Consider the following 24,125-nt stretch of genomic DNA (forward strand, 5'->3'; position numbering starts at 1 on the left):
GTGTTGAGGTTGTACTTCCTGAGGACTCTCAGGAAGTGTAGCCGCTGCTGAGCCTTCTTGAAGATAGAGGAGATGTTGTTGGACCACGAGATGCAGTCTGAGATGAGAACGCCGAGATACCTGAAGGTGTGGACCCTTTCCACACGCTCGCCGTTGATGAGAAAGGGAGCAGGGTCGGTGCAGTGTTTCCTGAAGTCAATGATGATCTCTCTGGTCTTCCTAGTGTTCAGAGCGAGGTTGTTCTCTGAGCACCAGGCTGTCAGCTGCCGGATCTCCTCTCTGTAGGCAGCCTCATCACCTCCAGAGATGAGACCGACCACTGTGGTATCGTCTGCAAACTTGACAATAAGGTTGTTCTTGTGGGCCGGTCTGCAGTCGTAGGTGTAGAGGCAGTAGAGGAGGGGGCTCAGCACGCAGCCCTGTGGTGAGCCGATGCTCAGCGTGCAGGTGGAGGAGAGGTGGGGGCCGAGTCTCACAGTCTGGGGACGGTTGGAAAGAACGTCTTTAATCCAGGCACATGTGAGAGGGTGGAAGCTGAGAGTGTCCAGTTTTGTGGTGAGTCTGTCCGGGATTATTGTGTTGAAGGCAGAACTATAATCCACACAGAGCATTCGGACGTAGCTCTGCGGCTGCTCCAGGTGGTTTAGAGCAAAGTGGAGAGCTACGGCGATGGCGTCCTCTGTGGATCTGTTTGCCCTGTATGCAAACTGGTGAGGGTCGAGGTCTGGGGGGAGGTGGTCCTTGATGTGCTGAAGAACCAGTCTCTCAAAGCACTTCATGATTACCGGAGTGAGGGCCACCGGGCAGTAATCATTCAGGCTGGTGATGTGACTTGAGACTTCTTCGGCACCCCCATCAACCTGGGAAATCAGGGGCCTTGGGCAGGGTCCTTAAGCCCTAAATTGCTCCTGGTGTGCAGTTGAGCACCTTGCATGGCAGCACTGGTGTGCAAGTGTTTGTGTGAATGGGTGGATGTGAGGCATCAGTGTAAAATGTGCTATAAGAAATGCAGTCCATTAATCCACTGTGGAATATATATATAGCAAATACATCTTTGAACATCTGGGATGCTTGAGAGATGCTTGTTGTTTTGTTGCATGCCCTTCTATTCCTACTGTTCTATGCTGCGATGTGACACTGAAATTTCCCCATTGAGGGATGAATAAAGGCTTTTCTTATCTTATCTTATCTTCATTCACAAGAAATGAACACACACACAAAAAACCTAAAAACATCCTTAATCTCCTGCTGATCTATTTCGCTGTTAAACTAGCTCTTAACCAAATCCTCCCACAGCATTGCTGATGACATTCACACAAAGATCATTATTGCATAGTGAGCTTTGCAGTCATAAAGATGACATTACCACAGATTACACAGGCGCATATATTGCCATCATTTTGTCAGCTGAAACTGCAATATTACCGTGTAAGTCTTGTGTAAGAGCTACCCATTTGTTTTAACCTGGGTAATGCACTGTGCCTCTACACCTCATTTCACAAACTGGTTGATTGGAAAGAAGTGATAAAAGAGAGTTCATGTGCCATCCATATTCTGGACCGTTAAGCGAGGAGACACTGGGCCCTTCTGGTTAGCAGCGGTGATGGATCATATATCACCCTGTGTGACGGCAAACCACTCAGTCTCTGTGGAATTGCCTCAGGAAGTACACAAACGCATACAAGAACATGAACGCAGAGGAACATCATCCAAAGTAACGCAACAGCTGCACTGCAGACACGAAGGTGGCGACAAGCACACATCCGTTTAATCCCTCCGGGCACAAAAAGAACGACAGCCACTGTGTACGTGTGCATGCCTCTTAGTGTTAATGTCTGACTGCAGCCTGTCATGAAAACTGTAATTTGCACACGTCCGTGCATAAGGAAATTTTATCTGCAGCAAGGCACATTGGAGACACAACCGAGCCTGAACGTTCAGCTCACTCTGCCTCTTCCTAACTTTTATTGCTCCCTCCCTTCCTCTCTTCCTGACACTTCATATCACATCGTTATCAACAATTAGTTTGAAATACCTAAATTGACTTTTTTTTTTTTTTAAATGCTCAACAAAACCTTTATGACACGAGCAAATAATTTGTCTAGGAACCACAAAAATAATCAAGAGATTTATCAAAATAATCATAAGATGTAGCCAAAGACATAAGACAGCTAGAAAAGAGTTTCCCTACATCTAAATGTGCAGTATGTACTAATGTCAATGAGGAACCTACTACTCAACCACTACTGTAGTACCGACTAGAAGAAAACAAGTACTAGGGACACAATTCAGACATAGTACCTCACCACCATCTTTCCTCTCCTTCAACCCAAGGGTTTACAGATGAGGCATATGAGCATATCCACATATGTTGCAAAAATATCAAATTTTGCATCAGTATTTTTTTTCCTAGTTCCTGGTGTATATTTGTACAATGCCATGGCCCCATTTCATGAATGTCCATTATCTTATTTAAATTTTCCCAATACGTTCTTCTTCTTCTCCAGTTAACAGGCTCCAGCTACCTCATGGGACTGTGACTTGTAGTCCATTTGCACACTATGAGGGAAGAGATCATCCAGGTAGCATGCAACAGCTACTAAATGCCTATGCAGTAATCGTAAACCCTAAAGATTGAGATGTACTACTTTTTGCCTACTATACAGTAAGCTAGTAAGACTATTTGGATCTTGCCTGTGACTATCGGTGCTGGTTAGGATTCATGGGTTTTCTAGCCATTCGGGGGGATATTAAAGGTTCATTAACTGAGTGCGAGGCCTGTATGGGAAAATATCGGCCTGACAGTACGTCTTAGCAAGGGCTGTGCAAAAAGCACTGAGGTCTGATATTCCCCTACAGACCGAGTCAGCGAGGTTAATAATTTGTTTATTATATGGCTATTATACATATAAACATGAGAACTCATGGTATCACCCAAATATGAAAGCTGCTAAAGGTTTTGGGCTCGTAGTCAGACCTGTTTGCTTCACCTCCATGAAGAACTTGCTAACAGATGGTCCAGTCGTCAAACTGCGGGATTTTTCTGATGCTGTCTGGATATTTATGGAATATGTTCATGTCCAACTTGGTTTTTATAATCGTTTTATTAGCTTTCTGGTTTGTAACATGGTAAGTGGTCTGATATGGGAAAATATCAGACAATCAGGAAGCGCGTAACATCGTAGCCATATAACAATGTGCGTTACAATCACAGTTTTATCGTCATGTGTCCTATACTGACCTGAGGTTTCTTTTGATTAATTTGGCAGTGGCTCTGTACTTTTCTTTATTCATGTTGTTTTGAGTGTGCATGGCATGTCACTCTGTCTTACTGTCTCTGCACTTGCTTCTTAATCAGCTGATCACACAGCTGCTTCTATGTTTGCAATCACACATCTGCCTTGCATTTTGTCATTTCTAACACGTCACTCCTGTTTTCTGCCAGTCCTTGTCAGTGCATTATTGTGTTCACCTCACTGTTTGTGTGTTAGTGCATCAACATTCACGCTCAAATCTGGAATCCTCTCAGCCTCCCTGTCTGTGAATCCATCTGCTTTTGTGTTCCAGCTACAACTGGGCAACCTGCATCCTGCATTACAGTAAGAGTATGGTGAAGACTTATTACAGTTTTGTTTGTGGACTTACATGGTTTTCTGCTACTGGTGTTACTATATACCACTCATCTTCAACTGCTTAGTCCAATCAAGAGTCGCGGGGCACTGGAGCCTATCCCAGCAGTTGTTACTATATACCAGCTATCAAAATTTACTTTGTTCAGAATCGAACTTAATTTATAACACCTGGAAGAAGGATGTGCTGAACTTAAACTACCAGTCAAAAGTCTGGAGACACTTTTCCATTCAACTGAAAGGGGAAAGTGTCTCTAAACTTTTAACTAGTACTGTATATTATCTACACTAATAGAAGTAGAAATGGCACCCAATGGGAATGTGCCGGAAAAGAAAATATAATATGCCAAGGATTGTAAAACACTGTCTCATGTTAAGAAAAAGCACTACTCTTCTCGTTTGTCTTTGCTGAAAGATACTGCAGTTGAGTTTTGTGAGAGCAGAATTATGCACCCAGAAAATCTTATTCTTATCTTTGTGTGACTGAATACCTCTTTCTTTCTAAGGAGCATTAGAAAGACAAAGAAGACAAAGACAAAGAAGCCAAAACATTAACTTGGAGCTAAACTCTTCAAAGCACAACTGGCAGAAAAGGAAGGCACAAAATTACAGGGATAACGTTAAGTAACAACCACTTAAGAGTCCCCAAACCTTATATCGGTGCTGTAAAGGGACACTGGGTGACAGCTCCATGAGTTCACCATCTGTACACTAAACAGGTGCTTTAAAAGACAAATGCTTAGCAAGCACAGTAAGGGTGCAAAGCCAAAAAAAGAAGGGCACTCAGAGAGTGCATACCTACCCCAAGGTCCTACAGTACTCCCTTTACATTTTCTTTTCTCCTGATTGCTGATTATTGGTCTGATCACTGAGCCTTCAACCTGATCTGTGATCATGAACTCAGATCTTCACTGCTTGTTCCTTTACTTTCACCTCTGAACCTCACCAAGGATGTTATATTTGAAAATTCTACATTTCTTTCCCTCTCCATCGTATCCGGTTGTTAAGCGCTGACGTAACGTATCACGTTATAAATCTGTTTCCGGGTCCAAAGACCTCCAAGTTTACAATTAAAGTTACGTCTGTTGGATCCTTTTAAGGATTTACAGTTTAAGTTGAGTTTGTGTTTACATTGTGCGTAAACCTCCCTCCCTCCGTTCTCCGCCTCCACCTCCGTTAACCGCAATCGTCTGGTTCTATGGTCAGAACACTTAATAAAACTGTTTTTTTCTTTTACTTTACATATTTTATTATGCACAGGTAAAATATACATGTCTGTTTGTTAATAAAAAATATTTTTTACAATAAACAGGACGTTCAAGTGCAAACTTCACTTTCTCCCTGAACGACATGAACAGGAAGCGATCACAGCTCGCATCAACTCCCATTGAAAATAATGGAGAAACAACCTGAGCATCTGACATTTTTACATAAAACAAACACAGTAACAATGTCTAAAAACCCAGTTAATATATCCAGGAGAGTTTTAGGCACAATATACAAAGAGTTTTATGTTGCAATGTTAATGCTGTTGTCCATGTGCAACGGTGTAAGTGCAGCCTGATCAGAACATCTCAGTGCAGTTCTCAATGTTAATGACAGTGCGCCTTTTTTGTTTGGAGCCGGAAGCTGAAAATCACATGATGCAACCGGATTATCTAGTTCTGGATCAAGATTCCAGATCCAGCAATTCTAGAATTCGTAGAATTGCGAGGATAGACACAAACCAGGAGAAGTTAGCTGGCAAATAATGACTGGGATCAGGATCAATGTTCAACATTATGGTCAAATATCAAGGTAAGAAATTTACAAAAAAAAAAAAAGTTATTTGACATAAATCTCTGTGTGTAGTCTTTTCACATACCTTATTTTGGATTATCAGTATAAAAGTAGCAGACCTAGGCCCAACAAGTTATTTCCCTGGCCTTGTGAGCAAGCAAGAAAACTCACTGTTAAAGTATTTTTTTTAAGCATACAGCCATATATTTTCCTCATTCTCACATTCTCAACATTCTCACTAACGCAATTGATCGTGAGCTACAGTCTCATTTCCATACTTGTGTCATTCATTTTTTTTTATAAAGTTAGGGCATTTTTATAATTTGTATAATACTGACAGACTTCTATAATTTCACCAGGGTCTTTCTGGAAACTGCACACTGAAAATAGCAGTGAAACACTGCATTGCCCTGAATATAAGAGAAGTTCCTGCCCTAGAAAACACACCTGAACAAATACAGCGTCATCTTATTATCACAGACAACACTTCGACAAGTCATATACATGCAAAAGAGTACGCGGCATTCATTTTGATCATCCGTACAACAGTGACAAGCAACTGTAACACACTACGTCACAACTCATCACTCAGGTCCAAGCACCCAATGATGGGATATGAAGACCTCATTCTATTTGTTGAGATTTTTCTGTCCGTTTCTGGGCATCATAAAAGTTATGTTTAAAACCTCCGTAGTTGTTTTCCTGGGCAGCATGGTGGATTAGTGGTTAGCACTGTTGCCTCACAGCAAGAATGTCATGGGATCAATTCCCACCTTTCTGTGTGGAGATTGCGTGTTCTCCCTGTGTTTGCGTGGGTTCCCTCCAGATGCTCCGGCTTCCTCCCTCATCCAAAGATGTGCAGGTTAGGTGGATTGGAAACTTTAAATTGTCTGTAGGTGTGCGTTCGAATGTGAATGTGTTCGTTTGTCTATATGTGGCCCTGCGACAGACTGGCGTCCTGTTCAGGGTGTACCCCGCCTCATGCCCTATGACTGCTGGGATAGGCTCCAGCCCCCCTTGACCCTTAATTGGAGTAAGCGGTTGAAGATGAATGAGTGAGTTGTTTTCCTCAATCCTTCACAGAAATCAATGAATAGCTTTTGGAGCTTTGCTGATTTAAAAATTCCTGCATTTGCACAAAGTCCCATTTGTGCGTAACTGATTGACTAACATGATGATCTCAGCAGCCATGGTAGGTTAATTTCAATTCAATTTCAATTTTTTTTTTATATAGCGCCAAATCACAACAAACAGTTGCCCCAAGGCGCTTTATATTGTAAGGCAAGGCCATACAATAATGATGTAAAACCCCAACGGTCAAAACGACCCCCTGTGAGCAAGCACTTGGCTACAGTGGGAAGGAAAAACTCCCTTTTAACAGGAAGAAACCTCCAGCAGAACCAGGCTCAGGGAGGGGCAGTCTTCTGCTGGGACTGGTTGGGGCTGAGGGAGAGAACCAGGAAAAAGACATGCTGTGGAGGGGAGCAGAGATCGATCACTAATGATTAAATGCAGAGTGGTGCATACAGAGCAAAAAGAGAAAGAAACAGTGCATCATGGGAACCCCCCAGCAGTCTACGTCTATAGCAGCATAACTAAGGGATGGTTCAGGGTCACCTGATCCAGCCCTAACTATAAGCTTTAGCAAAAAGGAAAGTTTTAAGCCTAATCTTAAAAGTAGAGAGGGTGTCTGTCTCCCTGATCTGAATTGGGAGCTGGTTCCACAGGAGAGGAGCCTGAAAGCTGAAGGCTCTGCCTCCCATTCTACTCTTACAAACCCTAGGAACTACAAGTAAGCCTGCAGTCTGAGAGCGAAGCGCTCTATTGGGGTGATATGGTACTACGAGGTCCCTAAGATAAGATGGGACCTGATAATTCAAAACCTTATAAGTAAAGAAGAATTTTAAATTCTATTCTAGAATTAACAGGAAGCCAATGAAGAGAGGCCAATATGGGTGAGATATGCTCTCTCCTTCTAGTTCCCGTCAGCACTCTAGCTGCAGCATTTTGAATTAACTGAAGGCTTTTTAGGGAACTTTTAGGACAACCTGATAATAATGAATTACAATAGTCCAGCCTAGAGGAAATAAATGCATGAATTAGTTTTTCAGCATCACTCTGAGACAAGACCTTTCTGATTTTAGAGATATTGCGTAAATGCAAAAAAGCAGTCCTACATATTTGTTTAATATGCGCTTTGAATGACATATCCTGATCAAAAATGACTCCAAGATTTCTCACAGTATTACTAGAGGTCAGGGTAATGCCATCCACAGTAAGGATCTGGTTAGACACCATGTTTCTAAGATTTGTGGGGCCAAGTACAATAACTTCAGTTTTATCTGAGTTTAAAAGCAGGAAATTAGAGGTCATCCATGTCTTTATGTCTGTAAGACAATCCTGCAGTTTAGCTAATTGGTGTGTGTCGTCTGGCTTCATGGATAGATAAAGCTGGGTATCATCTGCGTAACAATGAAAATTTAAGCAATACCGTCTAATAATACTGCCTAAGGGAAGCATATATAAAGTGAATAAAATTGGTCCTAGCACAGAACCTTGTGGAACTCCATAATTAACTTTAGTCTGTGAAGAAGATTCCCCATTTACATGAACAAATTGTAATCTATTAGACAAATATGATTCAAACCACCGCAGCGCAGTGCCTTTAATACCTATGGCATGCTCTAATCTCTGTAATAAAATTTTATGGTCAACAGTATCAAAAGCAGCACTGAGGTCTAACAGAACAAGCACAGAGATGAGTCCACTGTCCGAGGCCATAAGAAGATCATTTGTAACCTTCACTAATGCTGTTTCTGTACTATGATGAATTCTAAAACCTGACTGAAACTCTTCAAATAGACCATTCCTCTGCAGATGATCAGTTAGCTGTTTTACAACTACCCTTTCAAGAATTTTTGAGAGAAAAGGAAGGTTGGAGATTGGCCTATAATTAGCTAAGATAGCTGGGTCAAGTGATGGCTTTTTAAGTAATGGTTTAATTACTGCCACCTTAAAAGCCTGTGGTACATAGCCAACTAACAAAGATAGATTGATCATATTTAAGATCGAAGCATTAAATAATGGTAGGGCTTCCTTGAGCAGCCTGGTAGGAATGGGGTCTAATAAACATGTTGATGGTTTGGATGAAGTAACTAATGAAAATAACTCAGACAGAACAATCGGAGAGAAAGAGTCTAACCAAATACCGGCATCACTGAAAGCAGCCAAAGATAACGATACGTCTTTGGGATGGTTATGAGTAATTTTTTCTCTAATAGTTAAAATTTTGTTAGCAAAGAAAGTCATGAACTCATTACTAGTTAAAGTTAATGGAATACTCAGCTCAATAGAGCTCTGACTCTTTGTCAGCCTGGCTACAGTGCTGAAAAGAAACCTGGGGTTGTTCTTATTTTCTTCAATTAGTGATGAGTAGAAAGATGTCCTAGCTTTACGGAGGGCTTTTTTATAGAGCAACAGACTCTTTTTCCAGGCTAAGTGAAGATCTTCTAAATTAGTGAGACGCCATTTCCTCTCCAACTTACGGGTTATCTGCTTTAAGCTACGAGTTTGAGAGTTATACCATGGAGTCAGACACTTCTGATTTAAAGCTCTCTTTTTCAGAGGAGCTACAGCATCCAAAGCTGTCTTCAATGAGGATGTAAAACTATTGACGAGATACTCTATCTCCCTTACAGAGTTTAGGGAGCTACTCTGCACTGTGTTGTTATATGGCATTAGAGAACATAAAGAAGGAATCATATCCTTAAACCTAGTTACAGCGCTTTCTGAAAGACTTCTAGTGTAATGAAACTTATTCCCTACTGCTGGGTAGTCCATCAGAGTAAATGTAAATGTTATTAAAAAATGATCAGACAGAAGGGAGTTTTCAGGGAATACTGTTAAGTCTTCTATTTCCATACCATAAGTCAGAACAAGATCTAAGATATGATTAAAGTGGTGGGTGGACTCATTTACTTTTTGAGCAAAGCCAATAGAGTCTAATAATAGATTAAATGCAGTGTTAAGGCTGTCATTCTCAGCATCTGTGTGGATGTTAAAATCGCCCACTATAATTATCTTATCTGAGCTAAGCACTAAGTCAGACAAAAGGTCTGAAAATTCACAGAGAAACTCACAGTAACGACCAGGTGGACGATAGATAATAACAAATAAAACTGGTTTTTGGGACTTCCAATTTGGATGGACAAGACTAAGAGACAAGCTTTCAAATGAATTAAAGCTCTGTCTGGGTTTTTGATTAATTAATAAGCTGGAATGGAAGATTGCTGCTAATCCACCGCCCCGGCCCGTGCTACGAGCATTCTGACAGTTAGTGTGACTCGGGGGTGTTGACTCATTTAAACTAACATATTCATCCTGCTGTAACCAGGTTTCTGTTAGGCAGAATAAATCAATATGTTGATCAATTATTATATCATTTACCAACAGGGACTTAGAAGAGAGAGACCTAATGTTTAATAGACCACATTTAACTGTTTTAGTCTGTGGTGCAGTTGAAGGTGCTATATTATTTTTTCTTTTTGAATTTTTATGCTTAAATAGATTTTTGCTGGTTATTGGTAGTCTGGGAGCAGGCACCGTCTCTACGGGGATGGGGTAATGAGGGTAATTTGCACTCTTGAACCACTGTTTTTGTACTCTGTGCCTTTATGAGTAGTCTTTTAAAATAAAAATAGGTCTTCAGAAAGTATTTTTCCAAAACAACGTCTTGAAAATGGGGGTTCGTCTTATAATCAGGGTCGACTTCTATTCAGGCCAATGCGGTAATTTTCCAAAGTCAGAAGTGTGTCAATTCGTATTACACACATATACGTACAACCCAAATTCCAATAAAGTTGGGATGTTATGTGAAAAGTAAATAAAAACAGAATACAATGATTTGCAAATCCTCTTCAACCTATATTCAATTGAATACACCCCAAAGGCAAGATATTTAATGTTCAAACTGATAAACTTTATTGTTTTTGTGCAAATATTTGCTCATTTTGAAATGAATGCCTGCAACACCTTTCAAAAAAGCTGGGACAGTGGAATGTTTACCACTGTGTTACATCACCTTTCCTTCTAACAACCCTCAATAAGCATTTGGGGACTGAGGACACTAATTATGAGTGCCATGATTGGGTATAAAAGGAGCATCCCCAAAAGGCTCAGACGTTCACAAGCAAAGATGAGGTGAGGATCACCACTATGTAAACAACTGCATGAAAAAATAGTCCAACAGTTTAAGAACAATGTTTCTCAACGTTCAATTGCAAGGAATTTATGGATTCCATCATCTACAGTCCATAATATAATCAGAAGATTCAGAGAATCTGGAGAATTTTCTACACGTAAGCAGCAAGGCCGAAAACCAACACTGAATGCCTGTGACCTTTGATCCCTCAGATGGCACTGCATTAAAAACTGACATCACTGTGTAAAGGATCTTACCGCATGGGCTCAGGAACACTTCAGAAAACCATTGTCAGTTAACACAGTTCATCGGTACATCTACAAGCGCAAATTAAAACTCTACCATGCAAAGCGAAAGCCATACATCAACAACATCCAGAAACGCCGCCGCCTTCTCTGGGCCAAGCTCATTTGAAATGGACAGATGCAAAGTGGAAAAGTGTACTGTGGTCTGATGAGTCCACATTTCAAATTGTTTTTGGAAATCATGGATGTTGTGTCCTCCGGACAAAAGAGGAAAAAGACCATCCAGATTGTTACCAGCATAAAGTTCAAAAGCCAGCATCTGTGATGGTATGGGGGTGTGTTAGTGCCCATGGCATGGGCAACTTACACATCTGTGATGGCACCATCAATACTGAAAGGGACATCCGGGTTTTGGAGCAACATATGCTGCCATCCAAGCAACGTCTTTTTCAGGGACGTCCCTGCTTATTTCAGCAAGACAATGCCAAGCCACATTCTGCACGTGTTACAACAGCATGGCTTCATAGTAAAAGAGTTCGGGTACTAGACTGGCCTGCCTCCAGTCCAGACCTGTCACCCATTGAAAACGTGTGGCGCATTATGAAGCGCAAAATATGACAACGGAAACCCAAGACTTTTGAACAACTGCAGTCGTACATCAAGCAAGAATGGGAAAGAATTCCACCTACAAAGCTTCAACAATTAGTGTCTTCAGTTCTCAAACACTTATTGAGTGTTGTCAGAAGGAAAGGTGATGTAACACAGTGGTACATAACATACCACTGTCCCAGCTTTTTTGAAATGTGTTGCAGGCATCCATTTCAAAATGAGCAAATATTTGCACAAAAACAATAAAGTTTATCAGTTTGAACATTAAATATCTTGTCTTTGTGGTGTATTCAATTGAATATAGGTTGAAGAGGATTTGCAAATCATTGTATTCTGTTTTTATTTACATTTTACACAACGTCCCAACTTCACTGGAATTTGGGTTGTACGTATATGTATATGAAATTTTTGGGCAGTGTTTTGATAGTAAGAAAACATGCATGGAGCATTCATGGCATTCAACAAAAAAGGTGCAAAAACACTTTTCAAAAAGTGGCCAGCAAACGTTTGAATGGGAGCAGAACATCTGAAGGAGGCCAGTAACTGTCAAATGCTGCTGAAAGGGTTTTCTCTGCTTGATATAATTAATTTGATCTTTTCTTTAATACGAGCCTTTGCAATCAACAATCTCTTCGTAACAGAACACATATAGAAACTGGGGCATGTTCTCAGTGAATGTTGTAATGTTATTAACAGCAGAGCTTCAGATGTGGGTTTGCATCTCTGCTCAAAGCAATTCTGCTTGAATTACGCAATGTGCAAAATCAAGCATGATTAAATAAAATGTAAAGAAATATTATTTTACTTTAAGTTTAGTCATCGTTGGTCTTGGGCCACCAACAAAAGGCAGCTGTGTGGTCATCTCCAGCTGTTCCTGCTCCACTTGTTCGCTGAGATCAGCCTTTGCTGACAATCCTGGGGGGATGGAAAGAGGAGCCTGAGGTCGTGAAAGCGTCATCCCGCAAGCCTCAGCAGCCCGACGGACCCCAGGTACCTCCTGGACTTGGCTGTACCAGCGCAACAGGTGGGGAAGCTGGTTTAGGGTGCTGGCAGCATGGCTTTGGATGGAATTCTACCAAAGACAAAAGACGGATAAGATTTAAAAATGGAAAAACAAAATACTCATTAAATACTCAGCTTGTCAAACATTTTCAGGGTTCCATCAGAATTCAGGACAAGCACACGCGAGGGCCATCAGAAAAATAAAACCGCGATGACAGACACGGACACATGATTAGAGAAGCAGCATCACCGTGTGCAACTATGTGTGAACGAGGGAAGAGAGAGAGCGAGGGGACAGCCCGCAGGATGACAACTGGGCGGAGTGGAATGGATTCTTGGTGGTGACTGATGGCCGTTAAGAGGAGACATGCCAGGCTGAGTGTGAAACTGGAAACCAGTGGAGCACAGCTGACTACTAAAAGCCTCATTGTGAGAACTTCAGTTTATTCCCACAGTCAAGAAATATGTGGAAACGTCTGACGGGTGAAATGGGGGAGGAGAAGCCCGTCACTACCTCATAGTGCAGCATTCTTCTTCAACAACAATATGGAATGATCTAAACATTCATGTCTCCATTCAACTCTGTCCAATCCTTGCGACCAGTTTTCCTTGTAGAATTTGCATTCATTATGTGTAATTAACATTCAGATAATGAAGTTAAAGATTTTATGTGTTAAAGAAGAAAAACGCTGTAATTTTTGGTCTGCCGAAAGGAGAAAATGTTCCCAAAGTTAGTGAGATGAATTTCACTCTTGCTGCATTTGAATAGATATCCTCCCAAAGTCTTATCACCCCTTTGCCAGGTGCTCGTAGACCACCTCTGAGAGAAGCAACACGTGCCAAGTTTCATGCAGCAACACAAGATTCTGCTTGTATGGATCTGAAAAAGATCAGGGTGGGCTTCCAACTCAGCCTGATTAAAGTGTCAAAGCCGTACTCCCGTACAGTATTGGATTGATCGTCGGAATAAAGACGGAAATAACTGAGTGAACAATATGAGGATCTTGTAGTAGTAACACCTACATAAAGTGATATCAAACTCAAATCATGGCTTTGGAAGAGCTTTTGTATGCATGCGTTAAAATGCACTGAGTGAACAGAAGAATGAATGAATGAGTACATTGTCATCAGTTTATTAACGATAGCGCAAAAACACAAAGTGTTGTCAACTTGTAAGCCACCAACTTACCATTCAACTCGGCAAAGTTGAATGGTAAGTTCCAGCTTTCACCGAATTAAATATTTGTTCCATTGAAAAAAATGCAAAAACATTCATTATTTGTTTTATACAACCCCTTGCAATAATTATGGAATCACCAGCCTCGGAGGATGTTCACTCAGTTGTTTAATATTGTAGAAAAAAAGCAGATCACAGACATGACACAAAACTAAAGTCATTTTAAATGGCAACTTTCTGGCTTTAAGAAACACTATAAGAAATCGGGAAAAATAATTGTGGCAGTCAGTAACGGTTACTTTTTTAGACCAAGCAGAGGGGAAAAAAATATGGACTCACTCAATTCTGAGGAATAAATTATGGAATCACCCTGTAAATTTTCATCCCCAAAACTAACACCTGCATCAAATCAGATCTGCTCATTAGTCTGCATCTAAAAAGGAGTGATCACACCTTGGAGAGCTGTTGCACCAAGTGGACTGACATGAATCATGGCTCCAACACGAGAGATGTCAATTGAAACAAAGGAGAGGATTATCAAACTCTTAAAAGAGGGTAAATCATCACGCAATGTTGCAAAAGATGTTGCTTGTTTACAGTCAGCTGTGTCTAAACTCTGGACCAAATACAAACAACATGGGAATGTTGTTAAAGGCAAACATACTGGTAGACCAAGGAAGACATCAAAGCGTCAAGACAGAAAACTTAAAGCAATATGTCTCAAAAATTGAAAATGCAGAACAAAACAAATGAGGAACGAATGGGAGGAAACTGGAGTCAACGTCTGTAACCGAACTGTAAGAAACCGCCTAAATTAAATGGGATTTACATACAGAAAAGCTAAACGAAAGCCATCATTACCACCTAAACAGAAAAAAAACAAGGTTACAATGGGCTAAGAAAAAGCAATTGTGGACTGTGGATGACTGGATGAAAGTCATATTCAGTGATGAATCTCGAATCTGCATTGGGCAAGGTGATGATGCTGAAACTTTTGTTTGGTGCCGTTCCAATGAGATTTATAAAGATGACTGCCTGAAGAGAACATGTAAATTTCCACAGTCATTGATGATATGGGGCTGCATGTCAGGTAAAGGCACTGGGGAGATGGCTGTCATTACATCATCAATAAATACACAAGTTTACGTTGATATTTTGGACACTTTTCTTATCCCATCAATTGAAAGGATGTTTGGGGATGATGAAATCATTTTTCAAGATGATAATGCATCTTGCCATAGAGCAAAACTGTGAAAACATTCCTTGCAAAAAGACACATAGGGTCAATGTCATGGCCTGCAAATAGTCCGGATCTTAATCCAATTGAAAATCTTTGGTGGAAGTTGAAGAAAATGGTCCATGACAAGGCTCCAACCTGCAAAGCTGATCTGGCAACAGCAATCAGAGAAAGTTGGAGCCAGATTGATGAAGAGTACTGTTTGTCACTCATTAAGTCCATGCCTCAGAGACTGCAAGCTGTTATAAAAGCCAGAGGTGGTGCAACAAAATACTAGTGATGTGTTGGAGAGTTCTTTTGTTATTCATGATTCCATAATTTTTTTCCTCAGAATTGAGTGATTCCATATTTTTTTCCCTCTGCTTGGTCTAAAAAAGTAACCGTTACTGACTGCCACAATTTTTTTTCCTGATTTCTTATAGTGTTACTTAAAGCCAGAAAGTTGCCATTTGAAATGACTTTAGTTTTGTGTCATGTCTGTGATCTGCTTTTTTCTACAAAATTAAATAACTGAATGAACATCCTCCGAGGCCGGTGATTCCATAATTTCTGCCAGGGGTTGTATAAAGGCTAAAATAGATCCTTATCATTTGATATTATATTAATTTATAAACTAGAAGCACCCAAAGAGCGCAAACCTCCGCCAAGGCCATAGGGTCACTGATGTCACATGGAATACCCTTTGGCAAACAGACTTATTCCACATCGTTTCACGCATCTACCATCATGTTTCAGATTCAATGGTTAACCCTCTGGGGCCCGAGGGCATTTTTTTGGACAGTTCACTCACCTGGCATAAATGTTTTATTATTGCTGTTAACAGCTCTCCCTGCATCCCACAATCAAGTTTTATGTCTCTTTTTTTCAGGACAACCTGTACTTTCAAAATATATATGCTATAGTTGTGTTTTGTAAGTGTAATAAAGGTTTACAATCAGAAATAAGAAAAGAAAAGTAAAGCAGAAAATAATTTTCCACACACATTTATTCAAAACACACAGTAAACTATAATAAACTAGTAACACATCACTCCTAAAAACAATCTTTGGTGTGTCACGTGAGGTGAATCTGCCCTACGATTAGATTTTGGAAAACCTTGTGACGGTGAACCAATTCCGATTGGACACTCACATTGCTCACGTCATCACAAGTACAAACGAGTACAAAGATAGTGGACGGTGGCTCAAAAGTCCGCGGAGTTAACTTTTCAGCAAAAAAAAAAAAAACACACATATATATATATATATATATATATATATATATATATATATATATATATATATATATATATATATATATATATATACACAAGGTCTATTAGAAAAGTATCCAACCTTTTTTCAAAAACCATATGGATTTGAATCACATGTGATTACATCAGACATGCTTGAACCCTCGTGGGCATGCAAGAGTTTTTTCACACCTGTCGGTTACGTCATTCGCCTGTGGGCAGTCTTTGAGTGAGGAGTCGCCCACCCTCTCGTCGATTTTTTCAGTGTTTAAGAATGGCTCAGAGACTGCTGCTTTGTTTGATAAAAAGTTTTTCAAAAACTGTAAGGCACAACTGAGTGGACACCATTTGATAAATTCAGCTGGTTTTCGTTGAAAATTTTAACGGCTGATGAGAGATTCTGGTCTGGTAGTGTCGCTTTAAGGACGACCCACAGCGCCTGATGGCGATCTGCGCTCCGAGGCAGCGTCATCTCGCTCTTTCAAGTTGAAAACTTCCACATTTCAGGCTCTGTTCACCCAGTAAGTCGTCAGAGAACAGAGAACTTTTAGAAGAAGTCGGCATGAGGAGTTTATGTGGACATTCCACTGTTAAAGGTCATTTTGTAATGAAAGAACGTGCGGGCAGAGTCGCATGTCGGGCCGCACCCAACCGCGGGGGGTCGTGACAGGAAAAACACCTCCGTTGGAAAACTTAACGGGCAAGTTCGAACATGCCCAACTGTTAAACAGTTTCTCAGTTACTCACTTGTTGAAAGCCATCAAAAGCCGCCTGAATTTTACAAATGGTTTTCAACATGGAGGTGTTTTTCCTGTCGCGGCGCACACAGATTTGCGGCGTCGTCACGGAAACGACTCTGCGAATTTGTGCGCACGTTCTTTCATTACAAAATGACCTTTAACAGTGGAATGTCCGCATAAACTCCTCATGCCGGCCTCTTCTGAATCTTCTCTGTTCTCTGACGACGTCCTGGGTCAACAGAGCCTTAAATTAGGATGTTTTCAGCTCGAAACAGCCAGACAACGTCACCTGGGAGCGCTGCGCGACGTCCCGCTCCGTGGGAAGTCCCTAAAGCGACAGAAACACCCCATAATCTCTCATCAGCCGTTAAACTTTTCACAGAAAACCAGCTGAATTTCTCAAATAGTGTCCACTCGGATATCCCTCACAGGTCCTGAAAAAAGTTTGATAAAGCAACGCGCACCGTCTCGAGCAGCGTCTCAAACAAAGGAATTCAGCCGAGAGGGCTGAACCACATCTCACTCAAGGCCTGCCCACAGGGAAATGACGTCACCGACACGCATGAAAAAACTCACGCATGCGCACGAGGGTTCAAGCATGATTGGTGTAATGTCATTCAAATCCATATAGTGTTTTTTTTTTATAAAACTGCCGGTTAGTTTTATAAGATACCTCGTATATATAAGTTTCTATCTCATATCATTAAAAAGTTATTTATAATTTAGTAAGGCTTGGTCTCAGCCGTCGTATATGACGGCGTCGGCCCCAGAGGGTTAAACCCTTAGATCTTCAGCAAATGTATTTATAAAGAGAAACTGCTTGAACTACACAAGTTTTTTTTTATTTTCTAATAACAAGTTTATTCAATGAGGAGAAACAAATGCTAAATTATTGTTGTGTCGTAACTTAATTTTTGTTCAACCTTTGTGACCCGTCTTCATGAAGTTAGATGCAAAAATGTTGAATTTGGCCCTATCCTGCAATGATAAAGAATCCTTAAAAAAATTACTGGATCCGGATCATTACCAAAATTTAATGACTTCTAAGTTAGGCCAAGACCAGTGATGCCGGTAAAGCATTACTTAGTAACGCGTTACTCTAATCTGACCACTTTTTTTAGTAACGAGCAATCTAACACGTTAATCTTTCCAAAAAAGTAATCAGATTAAAGTTACTTCTCCAAGTCACTGTGCGTTACTATTATTTTTACATTGTGGGTCGATAGCAGCATTAAACTTGGTCCGTGGGCAGGGGGTCGGGGTTCGACTGAACTGGCCACTTTAAGCAAGCTGTGAGCTTTTCATCCACGGTTTTTTGCAGCAGCTACAACTCGTCCTCACCTTAAAGGCAACAACAGCACACCTGCACTGAGCTTTACAAAGACATTTTTATGCTTTTTTCTCCTTTATTTAGAATTCTGAGCTGAGCCGCTCAGTATCTGCTGCTAAAAACAGCTGATCCTCCGCGACGCGTCAACAACTAACACTATTTTCCACTCAAATGCACCTAAACTCTCTTTCTGAGGACCACATGATGTGAAAACGCAATAAAACTTTCTTACCTGTAAATCTGGTCATGTTTGCTGCATAAATAAATGTTATCCATTCTTTGTGCTCAAACGCGAAAGCAGGGGCGAATCCAGATGGAATGGGGGCGTGGGGCAGGGATGTGCTCCCACCCCCACAACACCCCTAGATGAAGCCGTTTTTTACTACAACTACTAATACTACTTATAATAATAATAATTTCGACAAGTAAAATGTTTAGAGAGATTTTAAATGTTAAGAATTTAATAGTTACATTTATAAACAATGTAGGTTAGAAATTGCAAGTTTTACTGTTACAGTGCTGTCAACAGTTAAATATGAGGTCAAGAAAGAGGTCTTTATTTTACTTTTTATAAAACAAGTATTTATTTTCATTGAAGTCAAGAAAGGGTGACTATAAAGTGAGTTTTGGCAAAACAAGTATCATTGTTATGTTGAGGTGGCAGAGGGTTGTTGTCGGCAGCTGGAGAAAGTAACTAAAAAGTAACTAGTAATCTAACTTAGTTACTTTTCCAATTGAGTAATCAGTAAAGTAACTGTTACTTTTTCAAGAAGTAATCAGTAATCAGTAATTGGATTACTTTATCAAAGTAACTGTGGCAACACTGGCCAAGACACACCCCTGGTAAAAATTTCATTGAAATCCGTTGAGGATTTTTTGAGTAATCCTGCTAACAAACCAACCAACCAACAAACAAACGGACGCGACCGAAAACATAACCTCCTTGGCAGAGGTAACAACAGAAAAGGGGCTTACATTTTGGTATACGTCACTGGTGCTTTGACGTCCACAGTCCAAAATTAAATTGGAGTCCAAAACTGGAGTCCAAATTGTTCTCAGTCAAGTTGGAAAAAACAGTTAGATAGTTCAAAAATAATTCTGATGACTGATACTTCAAAAAAAAAAAAAAAAAGAAAAATTTGTGTACTTCCTCAGTCCAGTGAAAAATCACGTCAGTTTTTGTTTTTTTTTTTGTGTTAGAAGAATTAACACAGTCAATTACCTCGTTCAAATCATCGTCCATCATCAAAACAAACTCTGCCATGTTTAGCTAAACGCCGCCCCCACTAGTGTGTGCGTGGGCAAGGTTCACAATGGTACATATGGTACAAAACGTATGGAACCAAATTTGCACAGTAAATGGAACGAATAATCCATGTCATGTGACATAGAAAGCACCAATCAAATGACATGGATCCACTCAGCCATCATAAAAAAACAACATATATGATGAGGAAAAACCTTTTTGCATCTAGTGAAAGTTGATGCACCAGATTAATTGAAAAACCAAACTTTGTTTTGTCTATGTAATATCCCACAGATGTGTGTAGCACCTGCTGGTTAGTGGCCGCTGGACTGATGATGGATTATTTGCAGCTGTGCTTGCCGGTCAGTTAGACTGAGAGTTTAAGCACAGAAATGCACATTATTAGAGAAACAAACCATTATTTTCATAGCAGCTACATTATAAAACTCAAATAATATGGTCATAGCAACAGAAACAGGGAGCGAGAGAGAGAGAGAGAGAGAGAGAGAGAGAGAGAGAGAGAGAGAGAGAGAGAGAGAGCGCGGGTGTTAACGCACAGAAATGTACTAAATCAGAGAAATCAATCCATAAAACCCTGCAGGATAGATTTTTACAACCGAACCACACTTCTTTCTCTTGCTCCGTCTCTGTAAACTAAGGCTTCCTAACCTGAGGCCATTGGACCACATTTATCCTGTATTCCCTAATCTGCAAAGTTACACATTTCTGTTCCGCATATTAAACAGCAGTATATTCATTATTTTCACATTTTGTTTCAGGTTTAGAGCATACATTTTCGATAAAACAGAAAATGTACAATTATAATGTAATTGTATGCATGCATCATGCAATACACGTAACATCAACATTTACTTTTATATAAGAGCTGAGTGGATCCTTGTCATTTGATTAGTGCTTTGCATGTCACGTGACATGGATTATTCATCCCATTCGTGTTACGTTGCATTTACCAAGCAAATTTGGTTCCATACTTTTTGTACCATTGTACGCTGCGACCACCTCCCACGCACACACTAGTGGGTGCAGTGTTTAACTAAACATGGCGGAGTTTGTTTTGCTGACAGACGAGGATTTGAACAAGCTAACTGATGGTGCTAATTCTTCTAACACACACACACACAAAACAAATCCACTACACCGTAAGCTGTCTGGAAGAACGAAGAGCTGTTAGGATGAAGAGGATGACACGATTTTTCGCTGGACTGAGAAAGCACACAAACTTTTTTTGGAAGTACACAAAGTCAACGCACAGCATCACGTACTACATTGTCATAATTATTTCGGAACCATGTAACTGTTTTTGCAAGTTGACTGGGAACAATTTGGACTCCAATTGTTGTGTGGGCCGCCAGAAGAGGAGGTACTGCTGGCCCACCACCAGAGGGCGCCCTGCCTGAAGTGCGGGCTTCAGGCACGAGAGGGCGCTGCCGCCTCACAGGAACAGCCGAGGTGACAGCTGTCACTCATCAACTATGACAGCTGTCACCGATCATCTGCACTTCACCCCAGATAAAAGCAGGATGACACCTCCACCACGTCGCCAAGATATTGTTCTTCTAAGGAGGTAATATTCTCAGTCATAAACTAAACTGTATCTTAGTCTGAACTCTTTTTGCAGCCTCTTTCCTGTGGAGCCTTGTCCGCTGATTGGTGGTTTGTGAGAGTGCCGACGTCTTCGCCTCTCACTCTTTCCAGATAAGTGCTGAAACAGGAGCTGCACGAGTGTGTGATTTGAGGTGGAGGTGGAATTCCCACCGTTGTTGTTACTGGGTGTACACACACCCACACTTGACTGTCTTTGCTCTTCGCCAGCAGTACCAGATCCGACACGCGGAGACGGTGGCCACCTGGGGGATTCAGGACCTGGCGGCTCCAGTATCCTTCGGGTTCGGTGGCGGAGGAAATCGTGTGGTTCCGGTTCTTCTTTAGACGGACGTCTCCTATCGTCGAGCCTGCCCACACGACACCTTTATCCACTGACTTTGTATCATTCTATAATCTGCTGTGTGTGGTTGTGGCATTCACAACAGTAAAGTGTTCAAATTTGACTCCTTCTATTGTCCGTTCATTTGCGCCCCCTGTTGTGGGTCCGTGTCACTACACTTTCACAACACCAATTTAAAGTTTGTGTTGGACTGTTGACATCATAGCACCAATGACGAATACCAAAATGTAAGTCCCTTTTCCGTTTATAAATTAATAAAATATCAAACGACAAGGATCTATTTCGTCATTATATAAAACAAATAATGAATGTAATAATGAATTCCGTAAAAGCTGGAATGTTCCATTCAACTTGGCTGCGCCTTGTTGAATGGAACATTCCATCTTTCACCTCATGAAATATTCATACCACACACATTTACTCATTGTTAACCATCCAATTAAGGGTCACGGGGGGGCTGGAGCCTATCCCAGCAGTCACAGGGCGTGAGGCAGGGTACACCCTGGACAGGACGCCAGTCTGTCGCAGGGCCATATATAGACAAACAAACACATTCACACCCGCATGCACACCTACGGACAAATTTTAAAACTTCCAATCCACCTAACCTTCATACCATTCACTATACCACTGTATTCATACCACTGAACTCATAAACATTCATTATTTGTATATTAGCCCATGGTCCTCCATCCAGATTCATTTATGACCCTTCAAAGGAAGGTCAACATACAAGCTTTGAATTTACACATCACTTGGAATAAGCTTGTCAGTGTATTTCATTTACAAACTCAAGGTCTGGAGGATATGAAGGCTGCTTGCATTCTGAGCCTGCTGGACTGATGATGGATCCCCCCCAAAACCACCACCTGCGCTCCTCACTGAGCGAGACAGGCAGTTTGTGCACAGATGTAATTTGTACTGAATCAGAGAAGTAAACCAGTGTTTTTCCTGTTCATTTCACAACGGTTTCATTCCAAATCTCATATAACATGGTGTTGCCTCCAAACAACCCAACTGAAAAAGAAAACTGTATGAATTTAGCTGCATGCATGGGAGGTAGGCAAGCAAGGTGCAAGTTAAAAGGGTCAGTAAGAGCAAGACAAAAATGTACTAAATCAGGAAAAATAAAAAGTTTTCTTCTGTTTAACAGTAGTTACATTGTAAACTTCATAACAGTATACAAGGATTTAGTATAACATATGTTTGTCTCATCATATATTTGGTTGTTAAAGTTAAATTTAACTTGAAATGAGATTGTTTGGGTTTTTTTTTTTTTTTGCATTTCCAAAGCCTATGTCTCCTGGTCACCACTGCTCGGTTTTATCCCAATGAGCCTTGCACAGTTGTACCCGACTGTTCTACAAATCCATGCTGAACATTTTACTGTAAAGTAAGGATGCCGCTCATGAAAGATCTTAACGGTACTGACTCAGAAACTACATGTGCATGAGGAATACATTCAAGGATTCAACCCAGTAAGAGTATTCATTTAAAAGCAAAAGGGTTCATCGCTAGTCCATCTTCTGGGCCACTAAAATTAATTACAATCAATAAGCGTCTTACCAGGTAGTGATATATACATGGCAGCAGGACCACATCAGTCAACGTGAAGTAGAGCCCTTCAGCAAAAATATGCTCCAGTGGAGGCAGGTCTGTGGTCTTCACTTTCCTGATCTCAGAGTTCTCCCTGGTGGTCAAAATCAGAACTGAATCTAGTTTTGCCAGAGCAGTTCTGAGCTCAAGTCCTTCACTGTCCTCTGATGAGTGTCCAGACTGGGACTCAGATTCCTTATTTCCTTGTCCTGTCTTTTCATTTAGTCTCTGTTGTCTGAGTTTCTGTCTCCGTATTTTGTCATCATTGTGGACTTTGACAGGCTCTCTCAGCCTCTGCTCTAATTGGAGGATGGACAGAGGCACCTGCAGGTGTTCATTTGTGGGATTTTTCAGATGTTCTTCAACAGCAGAAGGGATGTCAATTTCACACAGTTTGGTCCATTTGCTCACCTGGGAGTGAAAAAAGAAGAAGAAGAAACAGGTTATAAGGACAAAATGTCACATTTGAAAACAATTCAGTAGTGATAAAAGCAGGGCTGGTATGATTTAAATCATGATTTTTTGTTAAAAAAACAAAAAAATCTAAAAACTAAAAAAAATGGATGCTTAATTCTCAGCAGTAGTGCGGCCAATCGGTCTTCCAATTCCTGACTATCATGGGCTAATGGAGTGTGGTCTGCCTCTGCAGGATCCCAATATGACTTGTTGAACTTCATCCCCTCTAAGATTGTAGGATTTAACCAAAGCGGTTATGTCAATAATGTACTGGGCTACATCTTCTCGTGGGGGAGTTACACCTTCCACAGCTGCCTTAACGTCTGCTTGTGTCCAAGTTCGGTACACAAGAATAGTTTTTGGTCCTGACGTATGTGGATTTGCCACATGAATCATTGGATAGACTCCTGATCCACCTGGTTCCTGATCAGCCGGTGGGGCTGATGGTCCAGGTTGATTTTCTTCATCTTTTGGTGTTTTGGATCGTGTTCTCATGACGTGTTGTGTAGGGTCTACATATGATGGGGGTTGTCCCTGTGGTAAATCTGGATAGAGTTTATTCTCCTTTATTTCAGCTCCTGGCTGACTGTGTTTTGTAGTATCCAATTTTACTACCATTTCTACTTTTGGAGCCGCAGGCCCTGTCTCATTATCTTCTTGTTTGTGAAACATCACGTTCCCC

General features: G+C 40.8%; 1 protein-coding gene and 1 long non-coding RNA gene across 3 annotated transcripts in view; one reads left to right on the top strand and one right to left on the bottom strand.

Moving 5' to 3' along the window:
• The window catches only part of LOC117526200, a 28,760-nt gene extending 28,210 nt beyond the window's left edge, over positions 1-550 (top strand). The window contains exon 4 of the long non-coding RNA XR_004565228.1: positions 540-550. This is a non-coding gene — a long non-coding RNA (uncharacterized LOC117526200). The remainder of the gene's footprint in view (positions 1-539) is intronic.
• gstcd (glutathione S-transferase, C-terminal domain containing) overlaps positions 1-24,125 on the bottom strand; it is a 269,292-nt gene that overhangs the window by 227,210 nt on the left and 17,957 nt on the right. For both annotated transcript variants that reach the window (XR_004565227.1, XM_034188250.1), the window contains exons 2-3: positions 22,958-23,398; positions 12,268-12,534 (exon numbers count right to left, since the gene is read on the bottom strand). Coding sequence is in view for 1 of the 2 variants with exons in the window: in XM_034188250.1 (XP_034044141.1) it covers positions 12,268-12,534; positions 22,958-23,398 (708 nt within the window). In the remaining variant the exon portion in view is untranslated. The remainder of the gene's footprint in view (positions 1-12,267; positions 12,535-22,957; positions 23,399-24,125) is intronic.

The sequence above is a fragment of the Thalassophryne amazonica genome, chromosome 15 (assembly GCF_902500255.1).
Source record: "Thalassophryne amazonica chromosome 15, fThaAma1.1, whole genome shotgun sequence".
Lineage (NCBI taxonomy): Eukaryota > Metazoa > Chordata > Actinopteri > Batrachoidiformes > Batrachoididae > Thalassophryne > Thalassophryne amazonica.